General features: G+C 35.4%; 2 protein-coding genes across 3 annotated transcripts; one reads left to right on the top strand and one right to left on the bottom strand.

Annotated features, from left to right (window-relative positions):
- Window positions 12-6,664, top strand: LOC18591759 (chaperone protein dnaJ 1, mitochondrial). 2 transcript variants are annotated; one of them, XM_018126009.1, is made up of 19 exons: window positions 12-271; window positions 388-493; window positions 593-682; window positions 761-852; window positions 969-1,052; window positions 1,196-1,234; window positions 1,454-1,597; window positions 1,683-1,724; window positions 1,811-1,898; window positions 2,190-2,254; window positions 2,376-2,438; window positions 2,607-2,679; window positions 3,137-3,228; window positions 3,564-3,635; window positions 3,999-4,055; window positions 4,447-4,495; window positions 4,616-4,685; window positions 5,781-5,870; window positions 6,274-6,402. In XM_018126009.1, exons 1-19 carry the CDS (start codon window positions 245-247, stop codon window positions 6,299-6,301), a joined length of 1,371 nt encoding a protein of 456 aa, XP_017981498.1. In that variant the 5' UTR covers window positions 12-244; the 3' UTR covers window positions 6,302-6,402. The 2 variants fall into 2 exon arrangements, with proteins under 2 accessions (XP_017981498.1, XP_007018135.2); XM_007018073.2 differs by having other exon boundaries at window positions 17-271; window positions 6,310-6,664.
- On the bottom strand, window positions 7,224-9,083 carry LOC18591758 (purine permease 3). Its single transcript, XM_007018072.2, has 2 exons — window positions 8,224-9,083; window positions 7,224-7,778 (listed from the first exon to the last, which is right to left on the bottom strand). The coding sequence occupies exons 1-2, from the start codon at window positions 8,941-8,943 to the stop codon at window positions 7,428-7,430; spliced, it is 1,071 nt and encodes a 356-aa protein (XP_007018134.2). The 5' UTR covers window positions 8,944-9,083; the 3' UTR covers window positions 7,224-7,427.

The raw sequence follows: 13,389 nt of genomic DNA, 5'->3' as shown, positions 1-13,389 counted from the left end.
CTTAAACCCCTTCCTTGTATAAAACCCTGAACTTTCCCGTTGAAGTCATTGACCCTCCACTGCTCTGCAATCCAGCAAATCGACCAGAATTTCCTTTTTTTTTTTGCTTGCGCAACACGACTCGTTTGATTCTTTTTATTGCCTTTGACTCCTAAATATTTCAACAATTTTCTTTTCATTTTTTCCTTTAATTTCCGTCAAATTTTGTTCAAGGAATCATATAACGTAACATTTCAGCTCCAAAATGGGAAGATTCAACTGGCTAGGTCTAGTAAGTGCCATCGACCTAATTTCTTAACCAATTTTTTGAACTTCAATTTCACTGGAAGAATAATTTTCTTTTACCTATACATAGATGATTTTATATGCCTGACTTTTGATGTGCAGTGTCGACGGCATTTGCTTTCAACCATGGCTGTGGAATCGGCGATTGATAGAAGCGACGGGGTTAGGAAACTTTCTGCATTATTCCAATCGTTAAATTGTGAAAGAGGTAATGCTCGTTTGTTCTAAAACCGATGATTAGCTTAATTTTTTTTAATACACATTTCGAATTAGCTAATGATAAATTATCTTTTTTTTGTGGAATAAGCTTTGCACAGTTGCAGTTTTGATATTGGGAAACCTTCTGATTTTACAGTCACTGGAATGCCGTTGAGAGAGCGTTATTTCCATGCAACCGGTTTTTTTTTTTTACCTTGAAGATTTTCATTTTTTTTGTTATAAATTCAATTTTCTTAAGTTTGAGGCCTTTTTCTAGGGCCATGCTGCTCTGCTAAACAAGACTACTATGAAATTCTTGGAGTACCGGAAAATGCTACTCGAGATGAAATTAAAAAGGCCTATCGTGCTGTGAGTAGATTGATGTTGGCATTTGCATTTTCCAAAATAAATTCTTGACTTAATTTTATTGATTAATATATATAAACCAAGTGGGATGTTTTTTTTTGTAATTTTTGGTTATGGAGCTTGCCAAGAAGTACCATCCTGATGCAAATAAGAATAATCCTTCTGCAAAGAGGAAGTTCCAAGAGATAACGGATGCCTATGAGGTTTGTAGTTTCATAGTTGTTGGTTAATCTCAAAAATTTTGTCCTTCCTAATGAAAGTTAATGAATGCAAAAGTCTAATTCTGAACAATATTTTTTAATCTTAAAAAAAAAATTCCATTTATAATTGTTCTGCTTAATTGCAGACTTTGCAAGATGCGAAGAAGAGGAGAGAATATGATAGGGTAATTAATACTCTTCCTCCCCTGTCCCTTTTGTTTTTCCTGGTTTGTTTTGCTGTTGCTTTTTGTTCTCCTCCAGTAAGTAAAACTCCGGTACATTTTTGTTACTTTTAGCTGTCACCAATTCTTAAGTTGGGACTTTCAAACTGTCTGCATTTCAATGTCCATGGTTCTTGTAGTGGTTTCTAAACTAATGAATTACTCTGAATCTTTCCACTGAAGACACATGTTAGAAGTTCAAAAGACACGGAATTTGGTGCAGATGGTGCTCAAGGGTTTAGATTTTATGATGCAAGTGGTGCACGAGGGTTTAGATATTCTTATCAAACAAACTTCTCTGATTCTTTCTCTAAGATATTTTCTGAGGTATTCAGTGTTCCTTGTTTCTATTCTCTTCTCCGTGCAATTGGTTGTCGTAATTCCTAAAATGCTGAAGCTTGATTTGTTGCAGATATTTCAAGATGAGATGGATCAATTTGCACCAGATATCCAGGTCAACACATTTTTCTCTCCCTAATTTTTCTACTCTTCATAACTTATATTTTCAAGTTAAAATATATTCTCTTTGGAATTTTGTAGACAGAGCTGTTGCTCTCTTTTTCTGAAGCTGCTAAAGGATGCACAAAGGATCTATGTTTTGATGCATTTGTTCCTTGTGATTCTTGCGGTAAGTGGAGCTAAGATTTGTTGGAATCAGGTTGTGTTCAAGAATCATACAAGCACCAATGTAGTCTACCACATGCAATAATCTTTCTACTTCTCAATTTATAATGTTTGTTCAAAATTTTGTATGTATTCACGTCACTGTTAGAAGCCAAGTTTTGCTTAATTTATTGCAAATATTTCCAGCATCTTGTTGAATATATTTCTCTACACTTTCCATTTGTATGAAGTATTGGTTCCTTTCTTCTTTATAGATGATATAGTTTTGTTGTGCCTTCTTTATTGTGTAATGCAGATGGGCGTGGCTATCCACTTAATGCCAAAGTGAAAGTTTGTCCAACTTGCAGAGGCACAGGGACGGTAAGTGTTTTCACAATCTATTTTGATGGTGATTAGTAGATAAATCCTTCCTATAGGTCTCACTTTCTGAAAATAATGCCTGCTACCTTTTATTTATTATACTGTATTAACTCTTAACCAGGTTACAATTCCTCCATTTACATCAACATGCAACACTTGTAAAGGATCAGGACAAATAATCGAGGTCTGATGTGAATTTGGGCAAAATAGCCCCATCTTTCTTTTTACTTGTACGCCATGTTAACAAGGTTTTATACATATGATCCAGGTCTGATGTGAATTTGGGCAAAATAGCCCCATCTTTCTTTTTACTTGTAGGCCATGTTAACAAGGTTTTATACATATGATCCAGGAATACTGTATATCATGCCAAGGATCAGGGGTTGTTGAAGGTGTTAAAGAAGTTAAAGTTACAATACCTGCAGGTAGATATAAAATGCTTGTCTTTGATGAATCAATTTTTCAAGTTCAGAAGGTTGAGGGGTAGCTTTGATTCTTACAGTTCATATAAGGAAAGTGGTTGCACATGGATTTCTGATATGGTCTAGCGTATTGCTATAAGATAATCTTTATAGCTATTTTCTTTTTATCTGAGGTTGGCTTTTGCAGATCCTATCATATTATTTCTTTTTTTTTTCTTTTTCGTTTTTGAATGTTCAGTGCTTCCTCAGTAATACAGTTTTTGTTAATTAGCCCTTCTCTATGACAGGTACTGCCATTAGTTTCTGCATTTTCCATGGATCTAAGAATGTCAAACTAGTTTTAGGATGGAACCTTTGTTGCATAATTGTTCTACTTTTACTGGCACAAAGATATGTTGCTTATTATAGTGGCATTAATCTTGTTGGTTCTGCTTATTGTTGTTCTAAAAAAATGGATTAGGTGTGGATTCTGGAGATACAATAAGTATACCAGAAGCTGGTAATATTAGACGACAAGGAAGTCAACCTGGTAACTTGTTCATTAAAATAAAGGTGCAGTTCCTTCTATTTCCTTATATCTTTATAAAGCTTCCTTAAGGTCTGGTTGCTTAAGGTTAATTATGTGCAAGTGTAAATTCATATATGCATTTGATAATTTCTGGTCATGAGATTGCTCCTCAATGTAACCTGCATTTTAATATGGCTCTACATTTTGTTTGAGCTGACACACATGGGACACCTTTAGTTGAAACTAGAATATGATGATTTTTGAACTTGATTTGAGGAGGCCAAATAGGCTAGTACAGAAGTAAATAACTAAATACGATTTGCTATTTGAGATATATGTATATTGTCCTTGCTTTCTGAGCTTTGCTTTTGTAGTATAGGTCGCAGATGATCCTGTCTTTGCTAGAGATGGTGCAGATGTTTATGTCAACTCTAATATTAGCTTTACTCAAGTAAGAATTTGTGCTATGCGAAATGTTTACTGCACTTGTTTGTGTTCCATCCGGTTAAATCGGATTTGCAATTTCACCAACATTCAAAACTTTTGGTGTAGAACTCTTATTTTTCTCTATCAACTTCTATATGTTTTTTATTTCCTAAATGTCAATTGTCTTACCTTGATCTATTTTTAGGCTTATACTACATTATCTCTTATTATTAGTGAAGACATCTCAGTTGATTTCTAAGTGTGTATATACTAGCTACCTTTTTGAACTAAAGTTATGTTGTCTGTCATGCCCTGTTGAACAACTTTATAGATTTGCATACAGAACCTAAATAATTCTATCAATAATTGATGTTTGGATCTCTTACAGGCAATTCTTGGTGGTAAAGTTGAGGTGCCTACCTTGTCGGGGAAGATTCAAGTGAAAGTAATACTGTTGTTTTTATGCTCCTTTTTTATATGTTTGTGCATTACGATCTGGTACGAGTTACCGAATGGCATAAGAAGAAGTTTTTGTAAATTTTCTGGTATTAGAGGTAGTCTAGTTAAGCCAAATTAAGTGCTGAATCTTTAAAGATATTTGGACATGAGCCTCAGTCTTACCATGATTTGGACCCCGTTAATCTGTGAACCTGGCATGAATTATTCAGGTTGATATAGATACCTTGTCGATTAAAATTCATGCGATATTCTGTAATCTCATTCATTTTTGGTCCCATTGTCTAGAGCCTCATTATTTTTATTAGTTTTTAACAATTGACATGCGTCAATGTACTTGACATTAACCATTTTGTGGTTTGAAATTATGGTGTCCTCAGATACCAAAAGGATGTCAACATGAAGAACTTCTGGTTCTAAGAGGCAAAGGTATGCTTAATCATTCCCCCATATCGCCCTGCCTCCTCTCCCCATTTCTCCGTGCTGCTTGAATTTACTCTCTGCTTCATTTTCCTGCTATAAATGTGCTTTCCTTTTGAGTTCCTGCAGGACTGCCGAAGCATGGTTTTATAGTACATCATGGAGATCAATATGTCCGTTTCCGTGTTAATTTGCCCACGTATGCTTCCTTTAGCTTATTTCGGTTTATATTATTGGTTATCTCTACATTTATGTCTGATGACATGAAGATATATAGATCAGTTTGGATAGCATTACACCAAAGATATTTCATTTGTTTGAAGTATGCCTAATTGTCTTCCTCTTGGAATTGAGGCTTCGTTGAGTATATTATGCTTCTGGGCATTAGCAAAAGTATCATGATGCTAATTAAGTTGTTTTCTTCCTCTTTTCTCAAAAAAAAAAAGAAGTGATTTCTTCCTCGTGAACTACTTACACGATTTTGCATTCTTTTTACTATTACTTTTCCTCTCTCCTGTAACATGGAGTTGAAGTTGGACAGTCTGATCTTTTTAATTCAATATTCTAGTTAATCAAAAGATAAACTGACAGCTAAATGTACTATACCAGTCAAAGTGGATTCGTGGAAATCATTTTGCCTTGAAAATGCTCTATCTTATTGATTTTCAACTCTGCTTTTATCATGCATTTCTGCCTCTTGCAAATGGAAACTTTCTTCATAATTGTCAAGTATAATTACTCATTTTTGAGATCACCTGTTACTTTTGTGACTAGGAGATGCTTTTAGTGTCAACTGAAGTTTTTTCAATAAAATGTTAAGTAGGTATATGAGAGCTTGCTGTAGCCAAGTATTAGAATTTATGAGGTGGAAGAACCAGTTCAAATTATAGCAGGCCTTTGCCGTATCTGGGTCTTTTACACTTGTAAACTATAGCCTCTGTTCTAACCCCTATGTGAATGGTGGTTTAAAATTTGGTCAACTCCTATCATTTTTGTCTTGTCAATCCCTAGAGCATTCTGTTATATGAGTTGTTATTATTGTTGTTTTGAAATGTGAGTGTTCATAACCTTATCTTATTGTTGATACTGTATGAAAACTAAAAGATTTACATTTACACAGTGACCTGTTTGCCAAAACTGAGGTTATCTTTTCTTTATTGTAGACAAATGTTGGAATGATTTATATGATTATTACTTTTGAAGCCTGAGTTCTGTGCAATGTAGACTCTCTGAAAAAACTCATTTCCAAGTATTTATTCTGTCGCATTCTTCATCCTCCCTATCTCCTCTGCAGTGTGATAAATGACCGGCAGCGTGCTATTTTAGAGGAACTTGCGAAGGAGGAAATTAATATTGAAAACAACAGCACTGTTGAAGGCAACTGGTAAGTGTACGTCACAATATGCATGTTATCTGATAATTCCGATTCTTTCAAATTCATTTACATCATTAATATGATGAGTTCAGATTTTGACACATTTGTTCTTGGCATATACAATTATTTCCATGATATTAGCTGTTCATGAAATAGCTGTTTGGCATCAGCATGTACTAAAGGTGATGGCCGATCTTGTGATAGGGAATGTCATCATGTTCCTGATTTGTATTTTTTTTAGATCTTCATTTCTGGATAGATATTAAATTAGCTTTGGTTCAGAGCAGCCGGCTTGAATTCGATAGATTTGAAATTTATCTAGCATGCATCAGTTACCTGAATTTTTGCTGTGTAGCATTGGGTCCTTCAGTAATTAATCTGATTATAATGAAGACCCTGAAATGGACAACAGGCTTTATCAGCAGCTCTCTACTGGTTGAACTTACAGGTGGGAAACAATTCTTGAGCATGTGATGAGTCCTAAGTTTGTGATTGAGTTTTCTCTGCTCCTGCTAATCCTTCTCATCCTGAGGAAGACAATGAGCTAAACTGACTCAAGGCAATGAAGACATGCATGCCAACGGAGGATACAGGAAATGCGCGCACCCCTTCCGTCCATTTTTTAAGGGGGAAGGGTTCAATTCTCTTACCAATAGTTCCATTTGTTACCAATTATTTGGGCATCAAATGAATGCCTCTTTTTTCTCACCTTTAGTACTCTAGCTGTTTACACATGATAGTTGTTGGATAGAGCTTGCTTTCAACCACACAATAAATGAAAAGGAACATTCGTTTTACTTGCATCCATTTTCTTTTTCCTTCAATTCTTCCATAGATATTAGTTTACTGAAAATAAAATGTAGCAATGCAGCGTATACATTGTTTAGTTATATAAATTGGAGGGTAGTCTTTTACTAGGCTTTGCAAAGTTGAAGCCACTGGATGGCATTATTACAGTCCAAATCATTCTAGATGTTGAAAGCTTTTCCCTCAAAGCTTGGCTGGCCACCTAAACTTCATTGAGATTGTTGTTTCACAGGGATCTAAAGAGGTTTGATTTAGGGTTTGAGAAGTGGTTAGATGTTTTACAGGGATATTGCTGCTTTGGGGGCAATTTTATTGGTTTATTTTTGTTGACATGCGTGTAGATATGCTGATTCCCCCGTCCCTAATTCTTTTTCTTTTTTTATTTTTTTGAGGAATTAAAGTATTTGAATGTTCATCTAAGCATTAGCAGAGAGACGTAGAGAGAATAACAGTATACAAATACTTGTATGTACATATATATATATATATGTATATATAAAAACATAAGACATACATGATGCATACATATGTATTTTTTGATGTTAAATTTGAAAATGACAAAGAAACTTTGAGAATTTTATGTATCAATATATAGTTTTCGGTCTTTAAAAGCCGAAATAATAGAAAATCGAAGTCTTACAAGAACATACGAAGGCCATTTCTTACCTAACTAGGATAAATTTCTATTCTCTTTTGCAAATGTTTCGAGCAATATTCAAAGATAATTATAGCTTGGATTTGCTCGGATCACCAATATTTCTAAACAGTTTCCGGACTAGTGGGAACCGGTGGCATTTCTGTTTCAAGAGCTCGTTTCTTTTTCTTGGTCTGCTTTATTTCACCGTAGAAGTACGAAACGAATCCCCAGAGTGAGAGTGCAAGAGCTACACCTTTTTCTGCTTGAAACTTTTCTTTTAAGAAAATTACTGCCAGAATCTCTGTTACAGGTAATAGAACTGCAATCATAATACCCGATACCAAAGATGAAGCACAAAAGATTACTCCTATTGCTCCCAAGAAGAAACCCTGCCATATTATTGCACTCGAAATCGCCACAACATAATACTTTGTTTCGCCAAGCCCGAATTCCCTTGCTTCCCTTGAAATTACCTGCAAATTATAATATATAACATTTCAATGTTGTTCATAGCTTAGAATAAATGTGTTAATTAAACCCAAAAAAAGGACAAGAACAATAGTAATGCGCTTCCCTTTCACTTTTCATCCTATACTAGATTAATATCTTTGTAGCTGCCAATCAGTATCTTGGCTTTAATTTGCAATATGAAAAAGGATATCTAAAACCTAGAAAAGATCTATAACTAATATATATATATATAAAAGTGGGTTTGAGTTGTGCTTACCTTTTTGTCTCAAGAAATGGAAATTAATTAAACAATAATATACAATAGATTTAATAGCATCTCCATTATGAGATGGAATATACTTAATTTTGGCCGGCGAAGAGCAAGAAAGGAAACGTGTTAGATTCTATATGACTCATCATGAGATGGAATATACTTAATTTTGGCCGGTAAAGAGCAAGAAAAGAAACCTTGAAATCGTTGTTAACCAGCATCCCAACGGTGCAAAACACAGTAGCAAACAAACACATCACCATCTGAATCTCCATCACAAGGGCGTAGCTGATTTCCTGCTTTGCCTTCTTGTACATTAACTCCACCAGGGGCAAAATAAATCCATACAACACCGCTGCTGCAATAGTCATTAGGAACCCCATAACGTATTCCTTGTTTGATTCATTCTCAGGCCGGTCACTGCTCGTATTCAGAGCTAGAACGCCGGCTCCTATGGTTAACAAAAACACAGCGTTTATGGAATAAGAAGTGAACTTTTGCTTCACCAAAAGGAAAGCAAACCCTGCTGTGAAAGCCAATTGCGCTGCGATGATTAAAGAAGAGGTTGAAATGGGGAGACGGGCGACGCCGTAGGCGTAGAGGTAGTCATCAAAGCCCGTAAGGATTCCGATGACCGCGGAGGCAATGAACAAGGGTGGTTTCATGAAGAAGAACTTGTTTCTTGATGTGGGTTGGGTCCTACGACGGTGCAAGTAAGCCCAGGCGATGGGGAAAAGCATGATGGGCCAACCACCAGTTTCGAGCCAGCTCGAGAACCAGACTCGTTTCCCACCATGGATGAAGTAGAGGCGCATCATAAGTGGGCCACCGCAGTTGCCTATGGCTAAGACGAAGCAGTTTATCACTAGGAGAGCTCTTCTCATGCTGGAGTTTGGTTCGGCTTCCTTGACCTCCATGATTAGCAGAGACAAAGCAGTGTAGAGTGATCTTTTCTCTACTGTATGTACGTATTATGAAAGCAAAGTCTCTTGTCCGTGTGCTTTTACGGTAATATGAAAGCAGGTTGGTGTGATCAAGTGCGTGTGACAGAAGCACAAACTCAATTACATATATGTACCAAGAAATAGAGATAGTGAGGGTGAGACAATCATATCAGCAAATCCAAAATCTAAAATTCAAAAAACCAATTATTTTTGCATTAAAATATTTTAAATGTTAGTTAGAATTAGGGTTCTTTTCAAAAATACCTCTCATAAATAAATATTTTTAAAAATAACTCTATTTATAATTTAATTATTTTTAACCAAGAGAAATTAATTTCGGACAAAATTACTTTTAATGAAACCGATCCATATGTTTAGGTCCACGCCTCAAACCGATTCATATCCTTTGAGCTTTTCTCGCCAGACCATTCATCTCTGGAGTATTTCTTATGAGAAAGAAAAATCTTTAAGCATTTTGAGCATTTTAGAGTAGTTTTTGATACACGAAGAAAAATCTTTGAACGTTTTGAACATTTTAAATATTTTTGAGTGATTTTTGATACATGAAGAAAAACCTTTGAGCATTTTGATCATTCTTCGCCAAGTAGGCATATTCGTTGATTATATTGTTAAATGAAATATTGTGTGTTGTTTGAAGTTGTTAATTTTGTTAAATAGAATTCAATAGTTTGGGTGATTTTTAAGCATTAGGTAACTGATTTTTGAGTATTGCGTGACTAGTTTTTAAGTATTGCGTGATTGATTTTTAAGTATTGCGTGACTAGTTGATGTGGCATTGCGTGACTGGTTAATGGCATTGCGTGACTAGTTAATAAGACATTGTTTGACCAGTTAGTAATGCATTACGTGACTATTTTTAAGATATTGTGTGCCTTAGGCATTGCCTAAAAATCAGTCACGTAATGATTACAACCTAGTCACGCGATGCCTAAAAATCAGTTACACAATACCTAAAAACTAAAAACGCAATGATTAAGTAACGTAATGCTTTAAAACCAGTTTTACAATACCTAATGTTGGTGGGAAGGGGGGTTTTTATACGGTATTTAATAATAGGCAAAATTGGCTTCAAGGCGAGCCTTTCAAATAAACGTCTATCCTTAAGACTTATTTCACCATCACCATTCGATATGCAAAAGGGAATAATACGAATAGTCTCAAGGATACAATGAAGCCAACGTCTAACTTTCGTATTACACTTACGAAGTAGATCGCTAGATACACTCGAGGGTTTGTAAAGTTGTTTGGCCTTAGAACCGACTTTCTGCAGCAAGTAGATAATAAGGAATTCGAAATATCTTGAAGATGGTGGGAACTTTAGTGTTTATGTTTATAATAAAACATAACACTTTTCTTGCTCTTACCCTTGCTTTGCTTCTGATTTTGGTGTGTCTTTGGTGTGTTCTGGTGTGTCTAAAATGGTTGGCACCAAGCCCTTTATATAGGCTTACAAGTGTCTCTTCTTCAAGGACACAACCCTTTCATCAAGATACCTTTTTGTCTAAAAAGTATCTTTATGATTTTTGCCAATACAACTTTTAGATATAGTTATTGTTTCAATAGTCATCTTATGAATAGATAACTATTCATCCCACAAATTATAACCTTTGAGTTATATCTTGAAACAATAACTATTCACTTTAACTTTTGAGCAATGATGTCTTTTCAATCATGTCTCTTCACTTTTGGATATGATTTTCCAAGAAACATAACCATTCACATGAAAACATTTCTATATCTAATAAACACATTATGTCACTTTTCGTAACATAACTTTTGAGCTAATGATAGCTTTTCCATCATGTGAAATAACCTTTAATTTTGAAAATACACCAACAATCTCCCACCATTTTCAAAATTTCAAATACCAACAACTTTGAGAAACTTGTGCATAAATGAAGGTATTTCGCAGATTTGAACCTTCATTTAGTGAGTGTGGTTGGTTCTAGTCTGAATTAAGTGGTTGACCAAGCATTGAACCATCGATTCTTCATTAACTAATCGAGCCACTAAACACACACAAGCCTCCTTGCTCACATTGTATCTAGTTTTGCCAACACGTTTATGGCCATGTGTTTTGCATCCATTCATGAGTGCTGTCAGAGTCAAGCCTTTAACTCTTAGAAGCGGTCGCACTTTCACTCATACAGGTAGCCCCCATCGAAAGTACTCTGTAATTATAGTACTTCAACATATACATGTTATGGGTCTATTAAGAACTTTCCATTCAGCTTTACTTTACACATTACGGGAACCAAGCATTATACACCTTGGGATGAAAAATATAATTTAGTGCTTGCAACTACCATGTGGTAGAATGGTCAATACCCGAGACTTGTAGGTCAGTCGCAAGCGTCGAAATGAGCTTCCACCATTGACGATTTAATTAATAAGCTTGAGACCCATCCCCTTTGAGGTCTTCATAACCAGGTCCTTTTTCAGACTTTTGGTAAACGAATCCGCTAAATTTTTCACCAGACCTCACATAACATATAGTGACTATACCGTCACTAATCCTATGCCTTACAATGCTATGTCGAAGTCCAATATATTTACTTTTTCCATTGTAAGCTTGATTATATGCCTTTGATACAGTTACTTCATTGTCGCAATGTATCAAGATTGGTGCCATTGGTTTAGGCCGTAACGAAATTTCATAAAGTAAATCTCTCAACCATTCCGCTTCTTGGGTGGTAGATGCTAAGGCTATAAATTCAACCGCCATGGTGGAGTCCGCTTGACAAGATTGTTTCTTAAAACCTCAAGAAACAGCAGCCCCACCAAGTGTAAAAATCCATCCAGTCGTGGATGTGTAATCCGATCTATTTGAGTTCCAACTTGCATCGTATACCCTTCTAAAACTGAAGGAAAACCTGAATAACAGATGCCATAATTCTTTGTACTCTTTAAGTACCTTAGAACTCTATAAACAGCATACTAATGTTGTTTACTCAGATTACTTGTAAACTGACTTAGCATCTCAACCATAAATGCAATATCCGGCGTTGTACAGACCATTGCATACATGAGACATCCAATCAGCTTTGCATAATCATTTTATGCTATTGGCTTATCTTCATTGGCTACTAGCCTTATATTAGAATCATAAGGCGTAGTCATGGGCATACAATCTGACTTTTCATACTTCATTACAATCTTTTCGATGTAATGAGATTGAGACAATGTTAGGCCATTATTGTCTTTCATTATTCTTATACCAAGAATAACATCCGCCATGCCCATATCTTTCATGTCAAAATTCTTTGACAAGAACCTTTTTGTGTCTTCCACTTGCTCCAAATCGATACCGAATATTAACATGTCATCCACATATAAGCAAATGATGACACCTCTATCGTTATGGAACTTACTATAGACACACTTGTCAAATTGATTAATCTTGTAGCCATTAGCTAGCACAACCTCATCAAACTTTTGATGGCATTGTTTAGGCGCTTGTTTTAATCCATACAAGGACTTTACAAGCTTACACACTTTCATTTCTTGATTAGGAAAGACAAACCCTTCGGGTTATTCCATATATACCTATTCATCTAATTCACCATTTAAGAATACTGTCTTAACATCCATTTGGTGAATTACCATCTTATATATAGATGCAAGTGCCATAAGCACTCTAATTGTAGCTATTCTTGCTACCGGTGCATATGTATCAAAATAATTAACACATTCCTTTTGTTTAAAGCCTTTTGCCACAAGCCTTGCTTTAAACTTTTCCATGGTTTCATCAATTTTTATTTTCTTTTTGAAAATCCACTTGCAGCCTATTGGCTTGGAACCTGATGGAAGGTCTACCAATTTTCATGTTTTGTTTCCTATTATTAAGTCCATCTCATCTTGTGTTGCTTTCTCCAAAAAGAAGCATCCCGAGACTTCATTGCCTCCTCATAAGTTTGAGGATCACCTTCAACATTAAAGTAGTAAGGTAGGTATTCACATGTTTCCTCTCTTGTACCTTCCACTAAGTACGTGAGGAAATTGGATCCATATGTCTTTGCTTTTCTAATTCTTTTACTCATCCGGAGTTCGATAGTTTTCTCGTCATTTTCTGAGAAACTATCACTTTTTGTTATTTGTTCCTTGGGTCTTGAAATTGAGTTAAACCTTATTTCATCAAAGATAGCGTCCCTTGATTCTATGACCGTATTAACGAAATATGAATCATTAGGCTCTATCACCATGAAATGATATGCTTTACTATGTTCAGCATATCCTATAAATATGCATTCAATTCCTTTTTCATCCAATTTCCTTTTCTTTGACTTCGGAATCCTTACTATGGCTCGACATCCACAAACTCTTAAATAATTAAGGTTTGACTTTCGTCCTTTCCATAGTTCATAGGGAGTAGTTTTACTCATTTTGTTTGAGATTCTG

The sequence above is a fragment of the Theobroma cacao genome, chromosome 8, assembly GCF_000208745.1.
Source record: "Theobroma cacao cultivar B97-61/B2 chromosome 8, Criollo_cocoa_genome_V2, whole genome shotgun sequence".
NCBI classification, from domain to species: domain Eukaryota; kingdom Viridiplantae; phylum Streptophyta; class Magnoliopsida; order Malvales; family Malvaceae; genus Theobroma; species Theobroma cacao.
This window is presented reverse-complemented; position numbering and strand designations above follow the sequence as displayed.

What these genes read in the sequence shown, in the direction of transcription:
- LOC18591759 (XM_007018073.2), top strand. Translation starts at nt 245, where the DNA reads ATGGGAAGATTCAACTGGCTAGGTCTA. An exon ending in GCGTTATTTCCATGCAACCG is followed by an intron (nt 683 to 760) that starts GTTTTTTTTTTT and finishes GCCTTTTTCTAG; the next exon opens with GGCCATGCTGCTCTGCTAAA. An exon ending in AGATAACGGATGCCTATGAG is followed by an intron (nt 1,053 to 1,195) that starts GTTTGTAGTTTC and finishes GCTTAATTGCAG; the next exon opens with ACTTTGCAAGATGCGAAGAA.
- LOC18591758 (XM_007018072.2), bottom strand. Translation starts at nt 8,943, where the DNA reads ATGGAGGTCAAGGAAGCCGAACCAAACTCCAGCATGAGAAGAGCTCTC. An exon ending in TGGTTAACAACGATTTCAAG is followed by an intron (nt 7,779 to 8,223) that starts GTTTCTTTTCTT and finishes TATAATTTGCAG; the next exon opens with GTAATTTCAAGGGAAGCAAG.